We start from the raw sequence: 25,318 nt of genomic DNA, 5'->3' as shown, positions 1-25,318 counted from the left end.
CATCAGTTGAGTTAGTGGTGACTTTCTTGCACCAGATAGTGCAGTGTTTTCTGACGTTTCATAGCCATTCCATAACCATTTATGGGTAGGCGGTGGCCGAACTGGTAGCGTACTGGGCCCACATTCACCGCGTGATGGACGACACGGGTTCGAATCCCCACGCTACCACTCGGATTTTTCAGTCACCGCCGAGTGGCTTAAAACTACCCACATGCTGTCCTGAAGGCCACCCATCAACCCGGACTCTAGAGGAAGCCGTCCAAGCGAATCAAGAACGAGTTCCGGGGGGCAGCATGAGCCAATGCAAGATGGCGCCACTATAAACACTCGCCTGCGCCAGAACGGGCTGGGCCGACCATCAGGCCCCACCTAGAAGAAGCCTTGGGCCGACCATCAGGCCCCACCTAGAAGAAGCCTTGGGCCGACCATCAGGCCCCACCGGGAAGATGCCTAAAAAAAAAAAAATAAAAAAAAAAAAAATAAAAAAAAAAAAAAAAAAAAAGGGAGGAATTATGTAAAGAATGGGAAGGCACAAATCTCAAGCATGCGTGAATCAAGAAATTACACGCTATAAAGAATAGTACTAGGTAAAGAGAAAGTGAATTTTATCAGTCATAATTGTCAGAAATTTGGAATTTGTGGTCAGAAAATATTATATGAATAACATGAATAGACTATGGCCACGTGAGCCTACGTCGTCAATGAATGTTTCTCAAAATAGATCACCTGCTCTTATTCAACTCAGCAGCTCCATTGTTCAGGTGCTGAACATACACAAGTTACTCGGCCACTCTACACTGTCCACTGTCAAGCAAAAAAACAGTCATTAAAGGTGGTAATATAGCGACAAAGGTTGACCTTTCAGGTCCCATACGCGTCTCGCGTCGCCTGCCACTCTCCCCGTCATAATACAGAAGCACCTTACATACTCACCACTGTCACCAGACAAGTTCGCTTTGTGCCTCTACAGTATAATTATATAATCCTCCAATCACTTTGACAGCACCTTACACTTAAAATCAAGTAAATATGAGAGGTAAAAAGGAAAGACGGCTTACAGTTACGACTTTCGTGCTTGTGTCTCTGTCTTGTATTCCTCTTTTTCCCTCTAAAAACACCCCTCCACCGCTTTCAGTGGACAATGACATTGCACTTATCCCACAATTTTATGAAACCATCACTTTATCACCTTACTTTTTTTCACTCATAACACACCTTATATCCTGCCATTAATTAACTGAAAACAAAACCAATAGTCTGGGAGCTAGCATACATTTAATTCACATCTCGAGTACAAAAGGTTTGAGGTATGGAGTTGTTAGGATGATGGCTGGGGACCAAAAAAATGCAACTCTTAAGTGACACTTTTGGGGACACCACCAGGGGGAGCTGTTAACAAAACCCCCAGATATTGGTTTCAAACACATCTTTGAGTACATTCATCAAACCTGTGCTAAATGACTCTCTGATAGAGTAGGAACCACATGAAATAACTCTTAAGCGGCCATGGGATAAGTCCATTTCTGAGTGACCAGTAGGGGGCGCAACATTTAAATCACATCCTGAGTACATCCACAAAACCTATTGGAAAATGTTCCTTGGGTCTTACTGCATCTATAACAACTCATCTGAGTTGTCACCTTTGAGATTAACCCTTTTCTGAGGGGTCGAATGTGATCATGAAATGCACGCCCACATATTGATATAAAGCACATATGCGTACATGCTCAAAACAGGTGCTGAACTGTTCTCAGTGTGTTCTTCATCATTATGTTGACGTCTGAGTTGTCACCTATGGGGATTAACCCATTTCTGAGGGGGTCAAAAGGTGATCATGGAATGACCACGCCCACATCTTGATATAAAGCACATATCACGTATATGCTCAAAACAGGTGCTCAAGTGTTCTCTAGTATGTTCTTTACCAAATTATGTACACTTCTGAGTTGTCACCTATGGGGGTTAATAATTTTCTGACATTATCAATTCAAAGAAAATGTCCCACTGGAAAATTATCATCTCAACCAAGCGCATGCATAGTATGTAAATTCAACTCTGTACCGGGCTTGATATTGAGGTATACAGGGAACTACTTTAGGAAACAACTTTATTGTGTTACAAAATTCGCCATTGCTGAAGCAAAGGAATCAACATTACAAACTATGTACAAAGCAAATGTACGTCCATTTCAACTGATGTCCAAAATGCCAGATGTCCAAAATGCTTTTGCACAGATCGCAAGGGATGAGACAACTGAAACCAGCAGGGCAACCTTGCAACACTTCACAGCCAGTATCTATGAAAGAAAGCTGGTACAGCATTGAATAAACACAGATACCAGAAATTTGAGAATAGCTATGGACCTAAAATGAAGGGAAACAACCCTCTTGCCAAACTTAAAGGCATTGATGCAAGTGGGATACCTCCTTGCGAATCGGAGTGCAACATGCACATCAACCGTGTGGCATTTGTATAAAAAATGTGGGCAAATGCAGATCAGCTGGAAATCATGCAGGATCCGAAAGAAAGGGATGGCTGGCAGTTGGTAGATGGCAACTATATGCCAATATGGTTTGAAGGGGAACAAATGCCGGCAGGTTTGGTCCCTGAGGAAGGGCGAGATTTGGGAGAGGAGGAGGACCCTGATAACAGCATGGAAATCGCATCATCAGATGAAGAAGGCGCCGAAAGCTCTGATGACGATGAAAGAAGTTAGTCCAAGGTCATTTTCATTTATCATTATGTTCCCACAGATGTCACATAATAATTGTAAACACTGACATGAAAAGTGTTATTTTGAATATGGTTGGATAATTAGCGGATTAGTTGGCAACAGATGTGATTTTGTTTTATGAAGTTGTAGGCATGATCAAGAAATTATTCTTGGCATAATGGACTATGCTACTTGGCTTTGATTTAGAACGAAATATAGAAGAGGCACAATTGATGGCAGGAGTTTTCTGGGTGAAGGTCTTTTGCAGAATTATTTACTCATGAATTTCATTTGCTTTGTACATAGTTTGTAATGTTGATTCCTTTGCTTCAGCAATGGCGAATTTTGTAACACAATAAAGTTGTTTCCTAAAGTAGTTCCCTGTATACCTCAATATCAAGCCCGGCACAGAGTTGAATTTACATACTATGCATGCGCTTGGTTGAGATGATAATTTTCCAGTGGGACATTTTCTTTGAATTGATAATGTCAGAAAATTATTAACCCCATAGGTGACAACTCAGAAGTGTACATAATTTGGTAAAGAACATACTAGAGAACACTTGAGCACCTGTTTTGAGCATATAATGTGATATGTGCTTTATATCAAGATGGGCGTGGTCATTCCATGATCACCTTTGACCCCCTCAGAAATGGGTTAATCCCCATAGGTGACAACTCAGACGTCAACATAATGATGAAGAACACACTAGAGAACAGTTCAGCACCTGTTTTGAGCATGTACGTAATATGTGCTTTATATCAATATGTTGGTCATGATCACATTCGACCCCCTCAGAAAAGGGTTAATCCCCAAAGGTGACAACTCAGATGAGTTGTTATAGATGCAGTAAGACCCAAGGAACATTTTCCAATAGGTTTTGTGGATGTACTCCAGATGTGATTTAAATGTTGCAGGGGCGCCCCCTACTGGTCACTCAGAAATGGACTTATCCCCATGGCGGCCGCTTAAGAGTTATTTCATGTGGTTCCTACTCTATCAGAGAGTCATTTAGCACAGGTTTGATGAATGTACTCAAAGATGTGTTTGAAACCAATATCTGGGGGTTTTGTTAACAGCTCCCCCTGGTGGTGTCCCCAAAAGTGTCACTTAAGAGTTGCATTTTTTTGGTCCCCAGCCATCATCCTAACAACTCCATACCTCAAACCTTTTGTACTCGAGATGTGAATTAAATGTTTGCTAGCTCCCAGACTACAAAGGGGCTAATAACTCAGTCACTCGGTGCCACTGAGCTCTCAACTCCACACACACACACACATTCATAATCGTAACACTAATTCCTATTATTCTCGTGTAATAAGTATTTATTCATTATTATTTTTTCTTGGCATAAGGGGGGGGCCATGGCCCCATGGCCCCCCCTCTCGGTACGCCACTGTCCAAATTCCATATGCAAGAGTTAACCAGTATCTTCACTCTTTCATCCCTTACACTGGTAAACTCTGGAACAGCCTTCCTTCGTCTGCATTTCCTCCTGCCTATGACTTGACCTCCTTCAAGAAGAGTGTATCAAGATACCTCTCCACCTGAAATTGACCTTTCATTTGGCCATTCTTTACTTTTGTCTATTATGGGAGCGGTGAGTAGTGGGCTTTTTTTTCTACACTTTTTGTTGCCCTTGAGCCGTCTCATTTGTTGTAAAAAAAATAAATAAATAAATAAATAAATAAATAAATAAATAAAAAATAAATAAAAAAATCTGTCCACCAAAAATGTGCAAACAAGGATGAGGTTGGTTCAAGGTACAGGATCTACTGATGGTACTGGAATGCATTTTATTAGCATTAAGCTTCATGTACCAAAGTTGACACCAAGCGGTGATCATTGCCAAGTCCGTATTCAGAGATGCAGCAACTTCATCTCTGTTACTAGGAGAGTGAACAGATGAGTATGGAGTTGTATCATCAGCACGTGAAATAAGCTTATTTTCGTACATTTAAATTTAAAATTCAAAATTTACCAGGCATTAAAAGTTGAACTCACCAAAGATTACACATTTCATTGATCCCAGCCAGTTGTCAGCAATTTAGACAAATTGCCAGATCACCTGGTGACAAATTTTGTTATTTCTCCTTCATGTCAATATATATGAGGAGCAATTTTAGGGGGGAAAAAAAAAAAATCACTGACGCTTGGCAAGTATGAAATAATCTTTACCCGTCCCCTACTATGTCTTAACCACCATGAAAGTAAAATAATAACCCACCACTTTCAGGGTTGCCTTGAAATGTCAGGTGTATTTATTTATTTATTATTATTATTATTTTTTTAATATTCTGCTTATGGTGCCAGTAGGCTTTCTTGATGGACCCTGATTATCGGCCCCAGCCTGTTATGGTGAAGGCAATTGTTTTTAGTAACACCATCTTGCTTGGCTAATGCTGTCCCCCCAGAGCTGATCTTTGATCCTTTTTTTAAGAGAATCTAGAGTCTGGGTTGATAGGTGGTTTTCAGTACAGCATGTGGGTAGTCTTATGCCACTCGGTGGTGACAAAAATTCCAGCTTGTGTCAGTGGGCGGGACACAAACTTGTGTCCTGGACGCTGCGCCCTCACGCTAACCACTCACCCACAATATATATATATAGATATCTATATCTATATATATATATATATATATATATATATATATATATATATATATATGCGGATACACGGAAGTCAATCAGAACAACCAAGGAACACTGTGCACACAATCACCACAAAGGTGTACAAACATCAACAATGAACTTCCCCAAACACGTAGCAGTGATATAACCGTCTATTAAACCTCACCATAGTAATTCAAGTATAGCAACAACACAGCCTTTAGGCCAACACTGTGGGGAGGTTAAATAGAACAAGGTTAAAGATCACCTGGTGTGGGGTCGTGACAGTAGCACAGATGTAACGTAGCACAGCTCAAGACGAGACTGGAGGCGGCAGGATAAGAGTTCCGTCCCCTCTCTAAACAGCAGCTTGAACAGGCAGAGAGAGAATCACTTCAGCCCACGAAAGTGATGTTGTTGGTGGTAGCGAGTGTTCTAAGTGCTAATCGGTTCACAGATAGAGGAAGTCATATCCGCCAGGGTTACTTTATTTAGACAAACTTACAGAGGTCATCGACATAGACAAGACACTAAGAAAAGGTGTCTGTTTGTGTATGCGTTTATGTGAATGTTGTGAAGTGTGGGTGACATTTAAGTGTTGGTGTATATGTGGAACTATGTGTATAATTTGACAATAGAAGGAAGAAGACAGACAGTGGAAGATAAACGAGGACAAGGAAAGTTAAACATTGAAGACGCTACTAGACAGAGGGAGTAAAGGATCGACGATGAACATTAAACATGAGAACACAGAATCTTAAGTCTTTCTTTGCAGCACCCCATTTTCTTGTCACTGAGGGGAAGGAACACGGAATTTGAGCGGTGACTGCTACAATGTCTTCTAAATGAGGACCTCAGCGGAGTGGAGTAGATGTATGTTGCTGGCAGAAGGCTGAAGGTCACTGCGGATATTAACAGACGGAGATCAGTCAACAACACCGATTCTCCTCGCGGGTTCGAAGCGTGCATCGGCAACTCACGTGAAGCATCACGCGTGGATAAGTGGTAGCTACGGTGTCGTGATGTTCCTGCGCACACAGAAACACACACACACACAGTTATGGGAGGGTTGCCGGTGGCCCTTACAATGGTACGGTTTCGGTTTCATACAGATTGTCATGGAAGAAAAAAATTTAGGATTTTTTAGCTTTCCCGCTTGTCGCACCAAGTAGCTATGGCGTGAGTGGCAACACTGTTCTACCAGAACGTCTGCTGAAAGCACCCCAGGTAATTCTCGATTTAGGCGAGGTTGGTTTACGCGTTTTTGAAATAATGCGGGTTAAAAAATTCAAATCGGTGTTTAATTTACACGTTTTTTTCACTTATACGCGATATTTTATGGAGTGGCCACCAGATGTCTCACGCAACTGGACTCACACGGCGCCGCGGCCGCACAGCTGAGCTCAGTTCTTCCCGCGCGCCACTTGAACAACAATACAGTACCTACGCTGCCACGCTACTCAACAATAGGGGTGGGCAGGCACCGGTACTAGTTCTGGTACTAACGATACCAGTTGAGATGGTATGGTACCGTACCAGACTGCTCGGCACCGTAACAATACGAGCCAGTCGCTCATGGTGTCCCTCATTTCTTCCTCACACAAGTGAGGCTGAGACTGAGTGCCTGAGTGGATATCTCAGTGATAGGATAGTCTCTCTCTCTCTCTCTCTCTCTCTCTCTCTCTCTCTCTCTCTCGCTCACTCTCTCTCGCTCTCTCTCTCTCTCTCTCTCTCTCTCTCTCTCTCTCTCTCTCTCTCTCTCTCCACTGAATGAAGTGAATATTTATTTTTCAATAGAAACCAACCTCTTGTTTGATTTACATTGTTTTTGATTTACGTGACCTCTTCAAGGACACATACTCGCGTAAATCGAGAGTTACCTGTATACAAGTTATTTTATCTCTATATTTATGCTTACATCTCAAAATTATTAATTAATATATGTTTCTTTATGTGCAACATTTAATTTGCATGTTTTCATATATAATACATGATTATGTTGAGTTTATGGTTGAAAACTTGTTGTATTCAATAGCGACATTTGAAATCTGGCGTGCACGGCGATCCTAGATATGGCACGGGGCGCTGTTTTTGCACGGCCGTAGTGAGTTTCTTTATGTGCACCATTTAATTCTGCATGTTTTCATATATAATACATGATGATTATGTTGAGTTTATGGCTGAAAACTTGTTATATTTAATAGCGACATTTGAAATTTGGTGCGCGTGGCGATCTGAGATACGGCACGGGGCGCTTTTTTGGCCCGGCCGCAGTGAAGGGGTTAAAAGTAGCATCACACTGGATGTTTTCCTCCAAACATTGTGGCTATGGCAAGAGAGAGAGAGAGAGAGAGAGAGAGAGAGAGAGAGAGAGAGAGAGAGAGAGAGAGAGAGGGAACGAGTCGTTTTGAGGCCGCAGTTGAAGGAGGCTGCCTTACAATTGGGTGAGTTCTGAAAACACGTTTGTGATTGGCTAGGAGTCCGATGACGTTATCGCCGACGCTCACCCAATCAGCGGCTTCACTGCCTTGAGGCGCTGTCAAGCCCCTATTACACGTATCCGGTTTCCTACGGCCAACCTGGCCTACGGCGCCGTAGGAAAATTCTGGCCTACGGCTAGAGTTATTACACGTATTTGAACGGCCGGTGGCAAGTGGGTCAGTGTAGCACTGGATGTGGTGGAGGAGTGACATGCCTTCTCTCGACGACAATCTCGTTGCTATTGCTCTAGCGTGCTGTTTGAAGGTGAAAACAAGAAAAAGGAAGATTTGGTCCAAACCCTGGCTGTGTAAACGACAAAAATACTCTCATGTTAACTTAATGAAGGAACTAGCACTAGAAAAAGATGACTGGTTTAACTACATGCGAATGGATCATGACACATATTTGGAACTCTTAAGTCAGGTATCACCTTTAATAGAAAAAAAGGACACTTGCATGAGAGAAGCAATTAGACTTTTTACTACCGCCCCCTCAAGGAATAGGCCTTTCCTTCCGCGCCCCTCTTGCAAATATAAATAAAATTCGCTCCCAGGTTTATTAACAATGGTAAAAGCCTAACTACTTAACTACCAAATTAAGTTAAGACGATAATTTTCCATTTTTTCATAAACTTCTCAGTCATAGCCCACGATCTTGTTGAGAAAATAACTATTCCAACTTTACCTCCAGGGGTCCCCCCCCCCCCCCCCCTGGAAATTACTAATGTCCCTCAAGTTGTTTATTTTCTTAACAACAGTATCTTTATTGGCACTAGGATCAATTTCTTGAAGTTTATTTACTAATTTACCATATGCTGCATTTCTCACTTCTCTGTTTGAATAATCCTTAGATTTAATGAACCACAAACATGGCTCATTTCGATAAATTTCTATGAAGTCACTCAAGAAATCACTGGCGCAAGAGCTTGTCATGGTGGCGACGTTCCACTGTCAGGTGCCAGACTGATGTCATACCATACGGTGAGCAATTACACGCCCGCCCTTAGTCGTGACGCACGACGGCCGTGACGCCAACTTTAGTACTGGCGAAAGTTCATCCGCCGGCCGTGGGTGAGCGTTCATACGGCCGATTTGCTATCACACGCCCGGTTTGAGCATATGCTAGCGTCATGACCGACGGCGCCAGAGGAAACCGGATACGTGTAATAGGGCTTCACAATGGCCGTGGCCCAACCATTTTGACTACGCGCAATGCCCGGACGCTCAACTGGGAGCGAGTTCACGGTTATCCGTAAGCTGGTGTTACACAGGGCTTTTTTCGTCCCACCGCGTTGGCGCCACCTAGGGCAACCAGCAATTAACTCCAACTTTTCCGGGTGTGCGTCACACATGGCCAAGGTCGGTTGTCTGCTTCCACATCCACAACGTAAACAAAGCACTTGCCCTGTATCGACATGGCGTCGTCTGCTAAAGTAAGGGCTGTCGCGGCTTGTGCTGCCATTACCCAAGTTATGGACTTGTTGCATCAGTTATATGGCAGGAAGAAGCTGTTGTGGGTGTGGCGTGTCTGTAGGTCCTCCGTGCCAGTTCTCATTGTCACCACATTGTCCCCCCCTTGAGCAAGGGGGATGGGGTGTGTGGTGTGTGAGGTCCTGGCAGTACCAAGAGATCGACTATATGAGCACTTGCTTTAACGGGAGGGTACCTGCTGGCGATTACGAGTCCAACTCGCGATCAGACCGTTGTGAATTACACACACACACACACTGAGAGAGAAGAGGAAATGGGAAGATTGTGTGGAGGGAGGGGCTAAAGTGAGTCAGGTCATGTCCTGCTGGAAGCCCAAACCTGACTCTCCCTCAGGACCTGACCTGACTCTCCCTACTGCCCCTCCCTCCTCCTCCCTTCTACTTTCTTCTTGTTTTCACCCTCTATCTCTCCCTGTTTCCTCCACTCCTTTTCCTTGTTCTCCCTTCTTACATCCTCTATCTGTATTTTCTTATCACTCACTCTGTCCTTCTCCTCCTCCCTTTCCCCTTCCCTATTTACCTAGTTGTATTATAAAGGAAGTGAGCTACATTCATATTGTCCTGTCTCTGAGTATTCTTCCGCCCTGCTCAACAAACTAGTTCTTGCGCGAAGCTCGTATTTACGAGGCAAATGTTGGAAGTCGAAACAAGAATTGTAAAATCATTTATTGGAACCACGTCGTAACGACGAAACGTCATAGGTTGAGACAGTCGTAACCCAAGAACCTCCTGTATAGGAAGTGTTTATAAGAGTGTGGGAAAGGTTTATATGAGTGAGGGGAGGGTTTATAAAGCCTTAAAATATATATCAGTAATAAAATAAATGTAAGGTCGCCACTTCGCTGATTTTCACCTATTGCGGGGAGTTCTGGAACCTAACCCCCGCGATAGATGAGGGATTACTGTGTACAGTAAAGTCACGAATCTCGATCAATCTCATCTCGATATTTCGCATCTCGATTGCACCATCAAGAACCCATGATTCACTTATCTCGATCAAATTACACTAATCTCGATCGCTGATTTTTTCGATTGCTCTCCCACCTTTTGAAAAAGAAGAGATGGAAGAAAAGAAAGAAGTCTTATACAACATGTGGAAAATAAGAATTAGCAAATTGAAAAGCCTAAACCCATAATAAACACAGCCGCACACACACACACAAGCCTTGATAAAAATACCGTTTAGGTGGCGCCGATACAAAGGGTATGCCACTGACAGATTATCACCATCATCATCAGCCACCCGTCAGCTGTTCAAAGCCAGCGTGTGGTCAAGGTTGTTTACATACTTGGCTACCTGGATCCCATTCACTATGTTTCCCGCGGCCAGTGGAAAGGCCCAGGGGGTGGGTAAGAGCGAGAATGGGAGTCAAGGACCACAACAAGGTGTGAAAAAATCCGGAAGTGAGAAACACGATTATCGTAAGGGCAAAAAACTGATAAAAAAATTGATATAGGTTAGTTGGTAAGACTGTGGTCCCAATTGCATTTTTCCCCTTAAGAAGTTAACTTCGCATCTCAGTATTTCGAATCTCGATCAGTATTTTTGGTCCCAATTATGATCGAGATTCGAGATTCTAATACAGTCATCCCCGCCGTCATAGTATTTCGCCTCGACTTCGGCGCGATGCGAAACCGCGAAACGGGGACTATAACCCTATGGGAAAATATGCATTTGGGGAAGTCACCTCTGACACGCCATAAAACATGTTTTTTCGCTCCCAAAAGTAGCCCAATTTGCGATAAGTAGCCCAATCTGGCAACACTGCAGTGTGGCGTGAATTTTATTATTAGGATAATGTTGCTATGAGAAAATCTCGACCAATAGCAGTCGTCCCTGAGTGAGCTGCTGGCCAATAGGAAAGCATGACGTCACAGTCTAACCGTGACGTCACTCAGGAGCAACCTAAAGGCGGTGTCACACTAGCACTTTTTCCGTCAACTTTTTCCATCGTTTTTCTGAAAATCGTCGATAACTTGGCTGCGGCCTGTCACACACAAACGGTGTTTCGCCTGAAACTTTCCGTCGGCACAGACCATGGAATGTAAACAAACATGGAGTCCACGCTATGGCAAAGATACGCTGCTCTGAACCTAATACTGTGTATTGTGAGACTTAGATTTAGCTAAACAAGCCAAAAGCGTGCATGGATGCGCCATGGTTGGCCTGCCGGGAAAGAGAAAGTGTGTACCACAGGCTGTTAAAAGAGCTGAGTTTAGAGGATCATGAGACTCTGAAGAATTGGATCAGGTTGGACAAGAGCCAGTACCACAGACTTCTGGAGTTAGTGACACCTCTCAGTGCCAGAAGTGACACCAGGATGAGGAAGGCTGTCACTGCAGGAGAGCGTTGAGACAGGTTGAAGCCACGCGGAAAGTCTCGGTCTTGGTCTTGGAAATGTAAACAAAGGCGGAAATTTGCAGGCGAAACGATCCTGATCGCCTGACAAATTCATGGAACGATGAAAAATCGACGGAAATGGCATTAATTGACGGAAAAGTGCTAGTGTAACACCGCCTTTAACGCCCATTGCCCCGCCTCCTCCTCTCCCTTCCCTCCTCTCTGCCTCCTCCTCCCTCCTCTCTGCCTTCCTCCTCCTCTCTCCCTTCCTCCTCTCTGCCTCCTCCCTCTCTGCCTTCCTATTTAGCCAATGCACAGACACGTATCTGAACTGGGGCCAGCAAGCTGGGGTCATAATTAGTTGATCATGACTAAACCGCTGATGGGTGAGACCATGAACGTATGGGGTGACTATATATATATATATATATATATATATATATATATATATATATATATATATATATATATATATATATATATATATATATATATATAAAGTCCACGCCCGAGTTTCGCGCTTGCTGGGTTCCCACTGTATGGCGCTCAACTAGAGGATCAGGAAAGTCTGGGTATAGAAAACACTGAAAAAGCTCTTATTTGTTCTGACCCGTGGAGAAGCTAACTTATTTCCTCCTTTACTCCCTTGTTATCTTAAAATATGTACCCTGGAAAAAGGAACAAAACGGGAAGAGAGAACGGGTCGTTTTGAAGCCGCAGTTGAAGCCTTACGATTGGCTGACAGGTCTGAAAACACACATGTGATTTGCTTAGAGTCCGATGACGTCATCGCCGGCGCTCACCCAATCAGCGGCCTCACTGCCTTAAGGTTGTCCATAAGCTGGTGTCACACTGGGCCTTTTTCTTCCCACCATGTTGGCAGCAGCTAGGGGAACTGGCACCTCCAACCTTTCTGGGTGTGCGTGACACATGGCAAAGGTCGGTTACCCGTATCCACATCCACAACATAAAAAAGCACTTATTGTATTGACATGGTGTCATCTGCGACTTGTTGCTGCAAATGGAAGGAAGAAGCAGTTGTGGGTGGCGTGCCTCTGGTTCATCCGCAGAAGTTCTTATTGTCACCACTGTGCGTGCCTGACCAACCCACCCACCTAGACTCACCACATAGGCTAAACACGTGGATCGAGTAACAACAACACACACACACACACACACACACACACACACACACACACATATGACGTTACACACCAGTCTCATCATGAACCATGGCAAATGTTTCTGACAAACAATGGCTTTGTTATTTCTAGAGTGTGTTGAACTTATTTGGTGAGTGGTTCCTACAAACCAAACATACCCAATGGCAAGAAAAGAGCAGTGTTAAAGACGACTGCTCTCTTCTTGCCAAGAGCTAGGTTTGGTTCATGTGAGCCACTCACCAAATTTGTTCTAACACACTCAAAGAAATGGTGAAGTCGTTTCTGTTTGTCAGAAACATCGGCCATGGTTCATGATGAGTCTGGTGTGTGTGTGCGGGTGTGTGTGTTTGTTGTTATTTGATCCATACGTTTCTGTGGTCGGAGTCTAGATGAGTGGGTTGGCCGTGCATGCGCAATGGTGACAATGAGAACTGGCATGGAGGAACCACAGGCATGCCACACCCACAACTGTTTCTTCCTTCCATTTAAGTGCAGCAACAAGTCCATAACTTGGGTAATGGCAGCACAAGCTGCGACAGCCCTTACTTTAGCAGACGACGCCATGTCAATACAGGACAAGTGCTTTGTTTACGCTGTGGATGTTGATACGGACAATTGACCTTGGCCGTGTGTGACGCACACCTGGAAAAGCTGGAGTTGCCAGTTGCCTTAGCTGCTGCCAACGTGGTGGGAAGAAAAAGGCCCAGTGTGACACCAGCTTACGGACAACTGACAACTCACTTCTGGTTGGGCATACGGGCATTGCCTGTAGCCCCAACGGTTGGAGTAAAATGGCCAGTGTGACACCGCCTGAATTAAAGCAGTGAGGCCGCTAATAGGATGAGCCCCGGCAATGACGTCATCGGACTCTTTGGGAATCACAAGCGTCTTTTCAGAACTATCAGCAAATTGTAAGGCAGCTGCCTTCAACTGCAGCTTCAAAACGACCTGTTCTCTCTTTCTGTTTTCTTCCTTTTTCCAACGTACGTATTTTGAGACTACTTGGACAGGAGTTCCTCACATCCCCCCCCTCCCACTCTCCCCAACTCTGGCTTCATCGCTCTCTCTCTCTCTCTCTGTTGTGCTGTAGCCCCACTGCTGAGAGGAAAACATCCAGTGGGACGCTACCATTTAAGGCAGCGTGTGTGACACCGATGGTAAGTATATGACGTGACCCGTACATGTTAAAGCAGCGCAAAAGTCGGGGTGATAATGTGTTAAAGTCGGGATGGTAAGAATGTAGGACGAACTGCAAAAGTCGAGGATCACGAAACTCGGATAGCGCTAAACTCGTAGAGTATATATATACACACACATATATATATATATATATATATATATATATATATATATATATATATATATATATATATATATATATATATATATATATATATATATATATATATATATATATATCTATATATATACACACACACGTGTGTATTTGGGTGTGTGAGGTGTTGGGGTGAGAGTGTGGCTTTGCGGCGGGGCAGGCAGTGTTAAGGTCAACCGGCTGTTTCTGTGCATTGGCATGGTGTGTTTTAAACGTTTTGAGGTCCCCTCTTGGTAATCTGGAAAATCTGATGACCTGAGAGTCCATGACCTGCATTCCAGATTAATGGACTTGAAATTTTTCTTTATAATGCATAATGCCCCAAGCATTGATTTTCAAAGCCTGTTTCATGTTTGATGAGGGTATTTTAATGCCTATTCATTTGAGCTTTTATTCATATTCTTAAAAAAACACTTGTAAATGGTTGCCAGAGGGATGCTGAGTCATTCATTTTTATTTTTTAGATATTTTAAAAAATGATTCTAAAATAGTGGAACTGATCACCTTTAAGATATGTCTTGTTTATAATATTTGCTCTGTTGTTATGATTATATTCTTTGCTTCACAGGTGTCCTTATAACAGGGTCACTAATCATCGAGATGTGTCGCCAGTCTCCTGACATGCTTGCACACTTCAAGAAGGTAAGTACTTTGTTCCATGTTCCTAAACCTGTACAGCCCTGTTGCTGACACCTCGTGGTACACCGAGGGCCCTGTCTGCTATAGCTGACACCAACTTCTCCCTTTACTTACGTGGCTTGTATGGTAGCTAAGGGTTTCCAAATTGGACACGTGGTAGCTCTCTCTGTCTCTTTGAGAGAGAGAGAGAGAGAGAGAGAGAGAGAGAGAGAGAGAGAGAGAGAGAGAGAGAGAGAGAGAGAGAGAGCGAGCCTCACTCCTGCCACACCCAGCCACCCAGCCGCAGCCATAGTGAACTCAGCACACCCAAGAGCAGTTCCAAATGAGTGAAAAAGGATGCTAACTAGGCTATATCAAAAACATTTTGTGTTTATTACATATTATTACCAAGACAATGCTGATTGATTGTAAGATTGACAGAGACTCAACAATAAAAGTGAATGTATGGTATAAATTTACACACAGAAATAGCATTTATTTAGTTATTACTATAAATTTTACACGTTTCTGCATGTACAAAACAATCATACTGCTTACAAACATCACTAAAGCAAAAATAATAGTGTCTGAGTGGCACGCAAGATGAGGGAGGTAACCGGCCGGGCGGGAGGATGCACAGTAGCGCACTCCATAACCATCCCCCATAGAGACAAAAATAAGCTGATATGAGTGTAATTATACCTTTTCCCCTTAGTTTTAGATCATTTCCAATTGATTTATGCAATAAAAAAAATTTGACAGGGGCTCGGGATTGAGGTGGAAAAAAAGCTCAAAATAGCGCGGGGCTGTACGGGTTAACCTCTTAATGTTTTCAACAGTTTTTATCTCGTTTGTCATTAAGTAATGGCTCAGTTTTTAATTGTACAAAGTCCCTCATGTGGTACTAAGTGTCACTGAATGTTCAACTCTGATGCTTCCTCGTAGTCAGTGTGTTGTGTGTATTTGCCTAGTTGTCATTTTACAGGGCTTGGGCTTATGCTCGTGTGGTCCCGTCTCCGTATCGGTACTTGTCTAGTTTTCCCTTAAAGTTGTGCACACTCTCCGCCGATGCTACTTCTTCACTTAGTCTATTCCAAACCTCTATGTTTCTTTGCGGGAAGCTATATTTTTTTATGTCTCAAGCATCTTCCTTTTCTCAATTTTTTACAGTGTCCTTGTGTGTTGCTGGTGTTTCTTACTTCTCTTAGTAGTAACTCCTCATTATATACTTCTTCCATTTTATTCCACAATTTGTAAATTAGTATTAAGTCTCCGCTTTTCTTTTGTTCCAGTGTTGGTAGGTCCATTTCCTTTAACCTTAGATTACTATCGTTGTCCGGAATCCCGGCATGGGAGGTTAAATTGTGTCGTGGAAGGAAATCTGTTAGACATACGGTGCTGTACAGCCATGACATTTCAGTTAGCATTCTGCCCTTGGTGCGTGAGGTACGTTTGTGTTTTTCCCGTGCTGAAGTCCTGAACTGTCCCCAATTGTCCGGAATTCCGGACAGGATAGTAATTATGACATATCTAGTATAATGCAGGCAATGGGGCTTCCGAGGCTGGAACATTTCAGGGGACGTGTGAACTCCATGTGTGGCACAACTTAACACAATCAGCCAACACTGCCTGGCAGTGGTGCCTTCATTAGGGAAAAGTAGCGTTTTTTGAAAGTTTACACATTTTTTTTCGTAATGTTATTTTTGGGTAATATATTAATTTTATAGGTCATAGAAGTAAGACTGCATTCTAGTTTCAGTAAAAATTTTGTAATTAAACTTTGTACCATTCCTATATGTGTTTTCAAGCCTGCAAATTTTGTCTGGAATTCTGGACATCGATAGTAACCACGTTAGTCCGACAACGATAGTAATCTAGGGTTAACCTTTCTTCATGTGACAATCCTCCAGTTCTGGAACTATCTTCACATCCTTTGTATTCTCTCTAGTTTTTTCACGTGTTTCTTCTTATGGGGAGACCACACAGGTTCTGCATATTCCAACTTTGGTCTAATCATAGTGGTAATCAGCTTTTTCATCATATCCTTATCCATGTAGTGGAATGGTATTCCTATATTTCTTACCATTCTATACATATCACTGAATATCCTATTTACATAACTCTCAGACTGTTGATTATCTTGTATTGTCACTCCCAGATCTCTCTCTTCTTGAACATTTAATATTTCTCCCTCTCCCATTTTATATGTCCACTTTGGTCTCCCTTCACTCTTACCTATTTCCATTACATGACATTTCTTCATATTAAACTCCATTTCCCATTTCTTACTCCAATCCCAAATCTTATTTAGGTCCTCTTGCAGAACTTCACAGTCTTTACTATCTCTTATGTGTCTCAGTAATTTCGCATCATCTTCAAACAAGCTCATGTAACTATTTACTTTTTATGGCATGTCATTTATCTATTCTAGGAAAAGTAATGGTGCCAGTACCAATCCTTGAGGCACCCCACTATCTACATTTCTCCATTCCGATTTCATGTCCTTTACCACTGTTCTCATTTCTCTTCCCTTTAGGTAACTTTCCATCCAGTTTTTCATTTTCCTCTTAAATCATCCTATATTTTCCAGCTTCAATAGTAGTCTTGTATGTGGAACTTTGTCGAAAGCCTTCTTCAAGTCCAAATACACGCAGTCTACCCATCCATCCCTCTCCTGTGTTATGTCTGTCACCCTCGAGTATAAGCTTAATAAGTTTGTTACACATGAACGCCCTTGTCTAAAGCAATATTGTTTTTCTGTAATTATATTGTGTTCTTTTAGAAACTTTCTCCATTGTTTCTTTATCACTTTTTCACATATTTTACAAACTATACAGGTCAGAGGTTTTTCCTTTTTCCCACTTTTATAAATAGGAACTGGAAACTTCACATCTCCTCTCTCACTAAATCAGCTTCCTTGAGGTTGGGCGTTCTGTATCGTCTTCGTCAGTTCTTCTCCCTGCACAGTTGCTATCCATATACAGGGCCTTGTCTGCCCTCGTATGGAGTATGCATCTCACGTGTAGGGGGCTCCACTCACACAGCTCTATTGGACAGAGTGGAGTCTAAGGCTCTTCGACTCAACAGCTCTCCTCCTCTTACTGATAGTCTTCTACCTCTTAAATTCCATCGCGATGTTGCCTCTCTATCTTCTATCAATATTTTCACGCTGACTGCTCTTCTGAACTTGCTAACTGCATGCCTTCCCCCCTCCTGCGGCCTCACCTCATATGACTTTCTAATGAAGCTCATCCCTATACTGTCCAAACCCCTTATGGAAGACTTTATCTGCATCTTCACTCTTTCATCCCTCACGCTGGTAAACTCTGGAACAATCTTCTTTCATCTGTATTTCCTCCTGCCTACGACTTGAACTCTTTCAAGAGGAAGGTTTCTGGACACCTCTCCTCCGGAAATTGACCTCTCTTTTTGGCCACTCCTCTGTACTCTATTCAGGAGCAGTAAGTAGTTTTTTTGTTTTTTTTTTTTTCATTCACTTGAACTGTCTCCTTTTCTGTAAAAAAAAGGGGGGGGGACCACCTCAGCCCTTTGCCATTCCTTTGGTACTTAACCAGCTGATATTGAGCACTTTTTGATCTCATATACCGGTCCGACCAGCTGATTTCTGCATTCTTACAAAATAAAACCTGAAACTCCATCCGGTCCTATTGCTTTCCTCTCTTTCAGCTCCTTCATTATTTTATATATCTCTTCTTTAGTTACTATTACTTCCTACATTTGGACATTCATCTTGTCATCGTTTGATTCATTAAATTTTGATTCTTTTTGTAAAAACTTGTTGAAACTTTTTGTTTAGTAGCTCAGTCATGTCTTTAGGATCGTCAATTATCTTATTTCCATCTTTCAGTCTTTCTGTTTTTTCCTTTAGTTTGGTTTCTCCATTTATTAATCTATAAAACAATTTAGGTTCCTCCTTACACTTTTCAACAATATCCTTTTCATATCCTTTCTCTTCCTCCCTTCTTATTTTCACATATTCATTTCTAGGTATCTTAAAGTCTTCTTTATTTCTTTGGTTCTTATTTCTTTTCCATCTTTTCCACGCTTTGTCTCTCTTTTTCTTTGCACCTGCTCATCTTGCATCAAACCAGTTTTGCTTTCCTCTTTGTATTGATTAATATAATGTGACATATTTTTTGACTCCTGTCTCATATGCCTCTTTGAAAATATCATACTTTTCCTGCACCTTGTTAGTTCTTTTTAACTTTCCCAGTCCATCTTTCCATAATATTTCTTGAGTTTTTCTATGTCCACTTTCCTGTAGTTTCTCCTTTTTTCTTTGTATGATTCATCTTCCTCAGTGAGTTCCTCATCAGTTTCCAACTCTATTATTACATGATTGCATTTTCCCATGGGACACTCATATCTTATTTCATTTAAACAAGTGCATTCCTTCACAGCACCAGGTCCAGTCTTGCTGGTTCGTCATCACTCCTGTATCTTATATTCTCGGTCACCCACTGCATCATTAAGTTTTCCATAGTCAGTTTTATAAATCTTTCCCCCCGTGCCGTCTCACTTCCTCCACTTTCGAAGGTTTCCCAACTTACCTCTTTGCAGTTGAAGTCCCCAACCAACAAGACTCTTTTGTTTGACTTGAAACCTACTCAAACTATGAATGGTATCGTCTATTATCATCTCATATTCTTCTCTGTTCAATGAGTTTGTTGTTGGTGGTACATAGGTTGCTGTTATCGTCATCATTTCTCTTTTTATTCTCCAAGTTAACACTCACTATTTTTGCATTTCCTTCTCCATATACGACTGATTTCACTAATAACTCCTTTCTCATCATTATCATCACTCCTCCACCACCTTTACCCCTCCTATCCTTCCTCCATACATTTTAGTTATTATTAAACACTATTTGAATGACTTCTTTTAGGTTTGTTTCCGTTAAACACACAATATTGGGCTCTTTTTCCCTTAAGTAGTCTTGTAGTTCCAGTTTTCTAGGTATTATCCCATCTACATTGGTATACATCACACTTAAACCCTTAGTTGTTCCAATTTTATCTTGTTTCTGTGTGTGTGTGTGTGTGTGTGTGTATTTACCTAGTTGTATTTACCTAGTTGTAGTTTTACAGGGCCTGGGCTTATGCTCGTGTGGTCCTGTCTCCATACCTGTATTTGTCCAACTTTTCATTAAAGTTTTTCATACTCTTCACCGATACTACATCCTCACTTAGTCTGTTCCAAATGGACTAATCTAAATCAATCACTTCAACATGCCCCTCCCTCACACCCCACACCGCCGTTTGTAGGCATTGGAATTACAGTCACGTATAGCTCAATAAAGAGGCATATTTTTTTCGTCAATGGCTTGCCTGAACACGCGGTGAAAGAAGGCGAGAATCCACATCCAAAGTGCACACACCGCTGCAGCTTTAGTCACCCGTGAACTGGCGGGTATTTGGATTCAAATAACCTCACCCCGCTGCTCCACCCCAAACCACCCCCTGCGCGTGCTAGTAGCAGTTTTGAAGGCAGAGTGACTTGACTTGGTATGTATAGACTTTGGCCTTGTCATTTCCTGCCCACTGGTGGATGGGGCAGTAACAGGTATGGAACGTGTCGCAGCAGTGCACGTGGTCAGAGCTGCTGGACCTGAGGTGGTTGCCCCATCATCATCGCTACTTGTATTATGCCACTCAGAATCACTGTCACTCCACTCAAAATCACTTTCCAGAGTTACAACAGAAATATCAAGTTCATGTTCTATTGCAGTCGGAAGGTCTAGCACTTGAGCGATCAGTACGTGATGAATTAGCTGTCGGAGTGGACGTAGCCACTGGCTGCACGGACCGACGACGCGTTTCAAATGCAGATATTCTGTTTTTTACACGTCCATCCACTAAGAAAGCCTCAGACGCACTGACTCAATGATAAAAGTACTCAGGACAAGTGTTGACATATTTAGGGAGGAAAAAATTTGGGAGAATGGCTAATTAGGGTTGCACCAATAAGCAATTTGGCCGATTATTGTTTACCGATTAATCTGTAACCAATAATCGGCCGATACTGATTAATCAGCCGATAATTTAGAACTTTTAAATGTGATGAATCTTCATTAATTACTGGACACTGGTACCACAGTGTTAAAGACATGCCGTAACCCTCATGTTTACAACTTTGTTTACTGGCCAACTGTCATCTCCTGTATTGAGAGCAAATATTTCTAGTAATTTGATACTTATAATTTAGCCTTGCTTTGTGGAAACATCCTGGTTTTGATATGTTAGAATTTGCCAGTTTTCTCCTTGTGGTGATCCTACAGTACCTCTCGAAGTTTCACACTCGCTTCATTCCGAAGGTATAGCGCTAAACTTGAGGATCGCGAAACTCGAGGTATTGAAAACACTGACAAAGCGCTTATCTCTTCCGACCCGTGGAGATTTTATTTATTTATTTTTTTTTTTAATACATGTGGGCTATGCTGTAGACTATCCATCTGGGCTTGATGGTTGGCCCGAGCCGCATGGCGCAGGCAACTATTTATAGTGGCGCCATTATAAATGGCTCATGCTGCCCATCGTAGCTCACATTTTTCCTCCTTTACTCCTTGTTATCTCAAAATACGCATTTTGGGAAAAGGAAGAAAACATGAACAGAGAACAGGTTGTTTTAAGCCACAGATGAAGTTTTACGATTGGCTGAGCTCTGAAAACATGCTTGCGATTCGATGGGAGTCCGATGACATCATCGCCGACGCCACCTGGTCAGCGGCCTCGCTGCCTTGGGGCAGTGTCACAGGCCGCTTTCCTCTAACCGTTTGGCTACTGGCAACGCCTGCGGCGCCCATCCGGGAGCGAGTTGTCGGTTGTCCGTAACCTGGTGTCACACTGGGCCTTTTCTTCCCACGGCTATGGCGGCAGCTTGGGCAACCAGCAACCCAACTTTTCCTGGTGTGCGCCACGCACGGCCAAGGTCGGTTGCCTGTATCCACATCCACAACATAAACAAAACACTTGCCCTGTGTTGCCATGGTGTCGCCTGCTAAAGTAAAGGCTGCTGTGCTGCCATTACCCAAGTTATGGACTTGTTGCTGCAGTTAAGTGGCAGGAAGAAGCTGTTGTGGGTGTGGTGTGTCTGTGGTTCCTCTTTGCCAGTTCTCATTGTCACCACTGCGCGTGAGCGGCCAACCCACCCATCTAGACTCCGACTACATAAACACGTGGATCGAATAACAACAAAGACACACACACAACCAGAAGGACCAGGGATCATTTCCATGGCCGGGTGAAGATAAGTTGGGTTTATCTTTCAGGTGTAGCCCCTGTTCACCTAGCAGTGAGTAGGTACACGACGTCAGGCAAGGAGTTGTGACCTCATTGTCGCGGTGTGTTGTGTGTGAGTGGTCTCAGTCCTACCCAAAGATCGGTACTACGAGCTCTGTGATCTTCCGTAGGGGAACGGCTGGCTGTCTCAAGAGAGACCCGCTGCAGACCAAGAGGTGAATTACACACACACACACACACACACACACACACACACACACACGCACGCACACACCAGACTCACCATGAACCATGGCAGATGTTTCTCACAAACAAAAAGTGGCTTCGCCATTTCCTTGAGTGTGTTAGAAATTATTTGGTGATTGGTTCATACAAACCAAACATACCCAATGGCAAGAAGAGAGCAGTGTTAAAGACAACTGCTCTCTTCTTGCCAAGAGCTACGTTTGGTTCATGTGAGCCACTCACCAAATACGTTCTAACACACTCAAGAAATGGTGAAGTCGTTTCTGTCTGTCAGAAACATCTGCAATGGTTCCTAATGAGTCTGGTGTGTGCAGGTGAATGTGTGTGTTGTTATTCGATCCATGTGTTTATGTGGTTGAGTCAAGATGGGTGGGTTGGTCGCGCACGTGCAGTGGTGACAATGAGAACTGGCATGGAGGAACCACAGGCATGCCACACCCACAAATGTTTCTTCCTTCCATTTGACTGCACCAACAAGTCCATAACTTGGGTAATGGCAGCACAAGCCGCGACAGCCCTTACTTTAGCAGACGACGCCATGTTGATACAGGGCAAGTGCTTTGTTTACGCTATGGATGTGGATACGGGCAACTGACCTTGGCTGTGTGTGATGCACACCTGGAAAAGTTAAGAGTTGCCGGTTGCCCTAGGTGGCGCCAACGCGGTGGGAAGAAAAAAGCCCTGTGTGACACCAGCTTACGGACAACTGTGAACTTCGCTCGGTTGGGCGACAGGCGCTGCCCGTCTTAGTGGTTGGACGAAAACGGCCATTGTGACACCGCCTTTAGGCAGTGAAGCCGCTGATAGGGTGAGCGTCGGCGATGACGTCATCGGACTCCTAGCGAATCACAAGCGTGTTTTAAGAACTGTCAGCCAATCGTAAGGCAGCCGCCTTCAACTTCAAACGACCCGCTCTCTCTCTCTCTCTCTCTCTCTCTCTCTCTCTCTCTCTCTCTTTTGCCATAGCCACAATGTTTGGAGGAAAACGTCCAGTGTGATACTACCTTTAAAGGTAGCGTGCGTGACGCCGATGGTAAGTAGACGTGACCCATACGTGTCAAAGCAGCGCGAAACTTGGGGCGATAATGCCCGAAAGTCGGGATGGTAAGAATTTAGGACTAACCGCGAAACTCGTGGATCATGAAACTTGGATAGCGCGAAACTCGAGAGGGTACTGTAGATGCTACTAGAAATGGTAGTGTACAGAAAGTTTGTCAATCTCTCAAGTCTTCTACTAATTTACTGTCTGTTACACTGTTTTTGCTTACTTCTAAACTAAAAACACACTTTTTTATTAGTACAAAATATACAGTATGATTACTGCATATTAATATGAAATAATAACTATGTAGCTACAGTGATGAAAAAGTTGAATAATGTCCCTCAGTTAGGTAAAAATGAAAATGGTATAAGCATATCGTATGAAGTCCGTATCTGAACATGTCCAGTACCAGTACGGAGAGACTCGGTGAGAGTCTGCCACAGGCTATCATTTGCCGTTCAGTCAGTTGGTGTGTCTCAGCGAGCATTTAAAGTACTGAGAAAAATCACTTGTCTAGTTCCATACTTTTCATTATATTACGATGACTTGTTTCCTTATGCATGGCAGGCATGGTGAATGATATTACTCAATTACTGTACTAAGCAATTTGAAATAGGTATTTAATTTTTCTTGGTTGTAATATAAAGTAATACGTTGATTTTTTTCTAGTTTTAAAGCTGAAGCAATTACCGGTACTTCAGTTCACATCATAATTTTATTTATCAATTTTAATTACCTAATATACATTTGCATAGTGACTTGTTTGAAATAAATGCTGTGGAAAGGTATCAGAGTTTTGGTAACATCACCATCCTTACATTAACATTATTAATATTGTGTTATGTACATTGTATTTTAAAAGAGAAAAAAAATTACTAATTGGCCCCGATTAATCGGCAAAGTGGCCAATTAGACCGATTACCGATTATTTACGGATTAATCGGTGCAACCCTATGGCTAACATGAGCGAAATATAAGCAGAGCGGCGATCACTGCCACCCGTCCTCTGTCAACCGAGCGTCGATTGCCGCTCTTCGTCCCGTAGGGGTTAATTTTTCTTCATATGTCAATCCCTCCAGTTCTGGAACCATTTTTGTTGCCATCCTTTGTATTCTTTCTAGTTTTTTTATGTGTTTCTTTTTATGGGGAGTCCACATCGCCTCTGCATATTCCAATTTTGGTCTAATCGTAGTGGTTATTAACTTTTTTATCACATTCCATGCAGTGGAATGCTAATCCCATATTTCTCACCATTTTTTACGTATCACCGAATATCCTATTAACATGACTCTCAGGCTGTTGATTATCTTGTATTGTCACTCCCAGATCTCTCTCTTCTTGAACTTTCTTTAATATTTCTCCATCTCCCATTCTATATGTCTATTTTGGTCTCCCTTCACTCTTTCCCATTTCCATTACATTACATTTTTTCACATTGAATTCCATTTCCCATTTCATACTCCATTCCCAAATCTTGTTCAGGTCATCTTGCAGAATTTCACAAGCACCAGTTGGAAACCCTGTCCCTGATTATCGTCCTCATTTCCCTTTTAGTTAAGAAGTCCTCCAGCCATTTAATCAGTCCATCACCCACTCCACCCCTATTTTTAATTTTCCAAATTAGTCTTAAGAACATAAGAACATACATAAGAACGCAGGAGTCTGCAAGAGGCCGGTAGGCCTGTACGAGGCAGCTTTGTCAAATGCCTTTTCAAATCCAGGTACACTCCATCTGCCCAGCCCTCTCTCTCGTATTAAATCTGTCACCCTTGAGTAGTAACAGAAGTTGGTGACATAAGATCTCCCTCTCCTGAATCCAAACTGGCAATCCGAAATAATTTTCTCACTTTCTAAGAAATCCGACCACCTGTTTTTAACCAGTCTCTCATATATCTTTGCAACCACACTAGTGAGTGATACCGATCTGTAATTTAATGGGTCCTCTCTCTTGCCTCCCTTAAAAATTGGTATTATGTTTGCTCTCTTCCAATCTTGTGGTACCCTTCCTTCTCTCAGGGAGG

General features: G+C 42.7%; 1 protein-coding gene across 1 annotated transcript in view; it reads left to right on the top strand.

Annotated features, from left to right (window-relative positions):
• LOC127009756 (AP-1 complex subunit gamma-1-like) overlaps window positions 1-25,318 on the top strand; it is a 78,852-nt gene that overhangs the window by 17,010 nt on the left and 36,524 nt on the right. The window contains 1 exon segment of the mRNA XM_050883137.1: window positions 14,701-14,774. Coding sequence (XP_050739094.1) covers window positions 14,701-14,774 — 74 coding nt within the window.

The sequence above is a fragment of the Eriocheir sinensis genome, chromosome 41, assembly GCF_024679095.1.
Source record: "Eriocheir sinensis breed Jianghai 21 chromosome 41, ASM2467909v1, whole genome shotgun sequence".
Taxonomy (NCBI): Eukaryota; Metazoa; Arthropoda; class Malacostraca; order Decapoda; family Varunidae; genus Eriocheir; species Eriocheir sinensis.
This window is presented reverse-complemented; position numbering and strand designations above follow the sequence as displayed.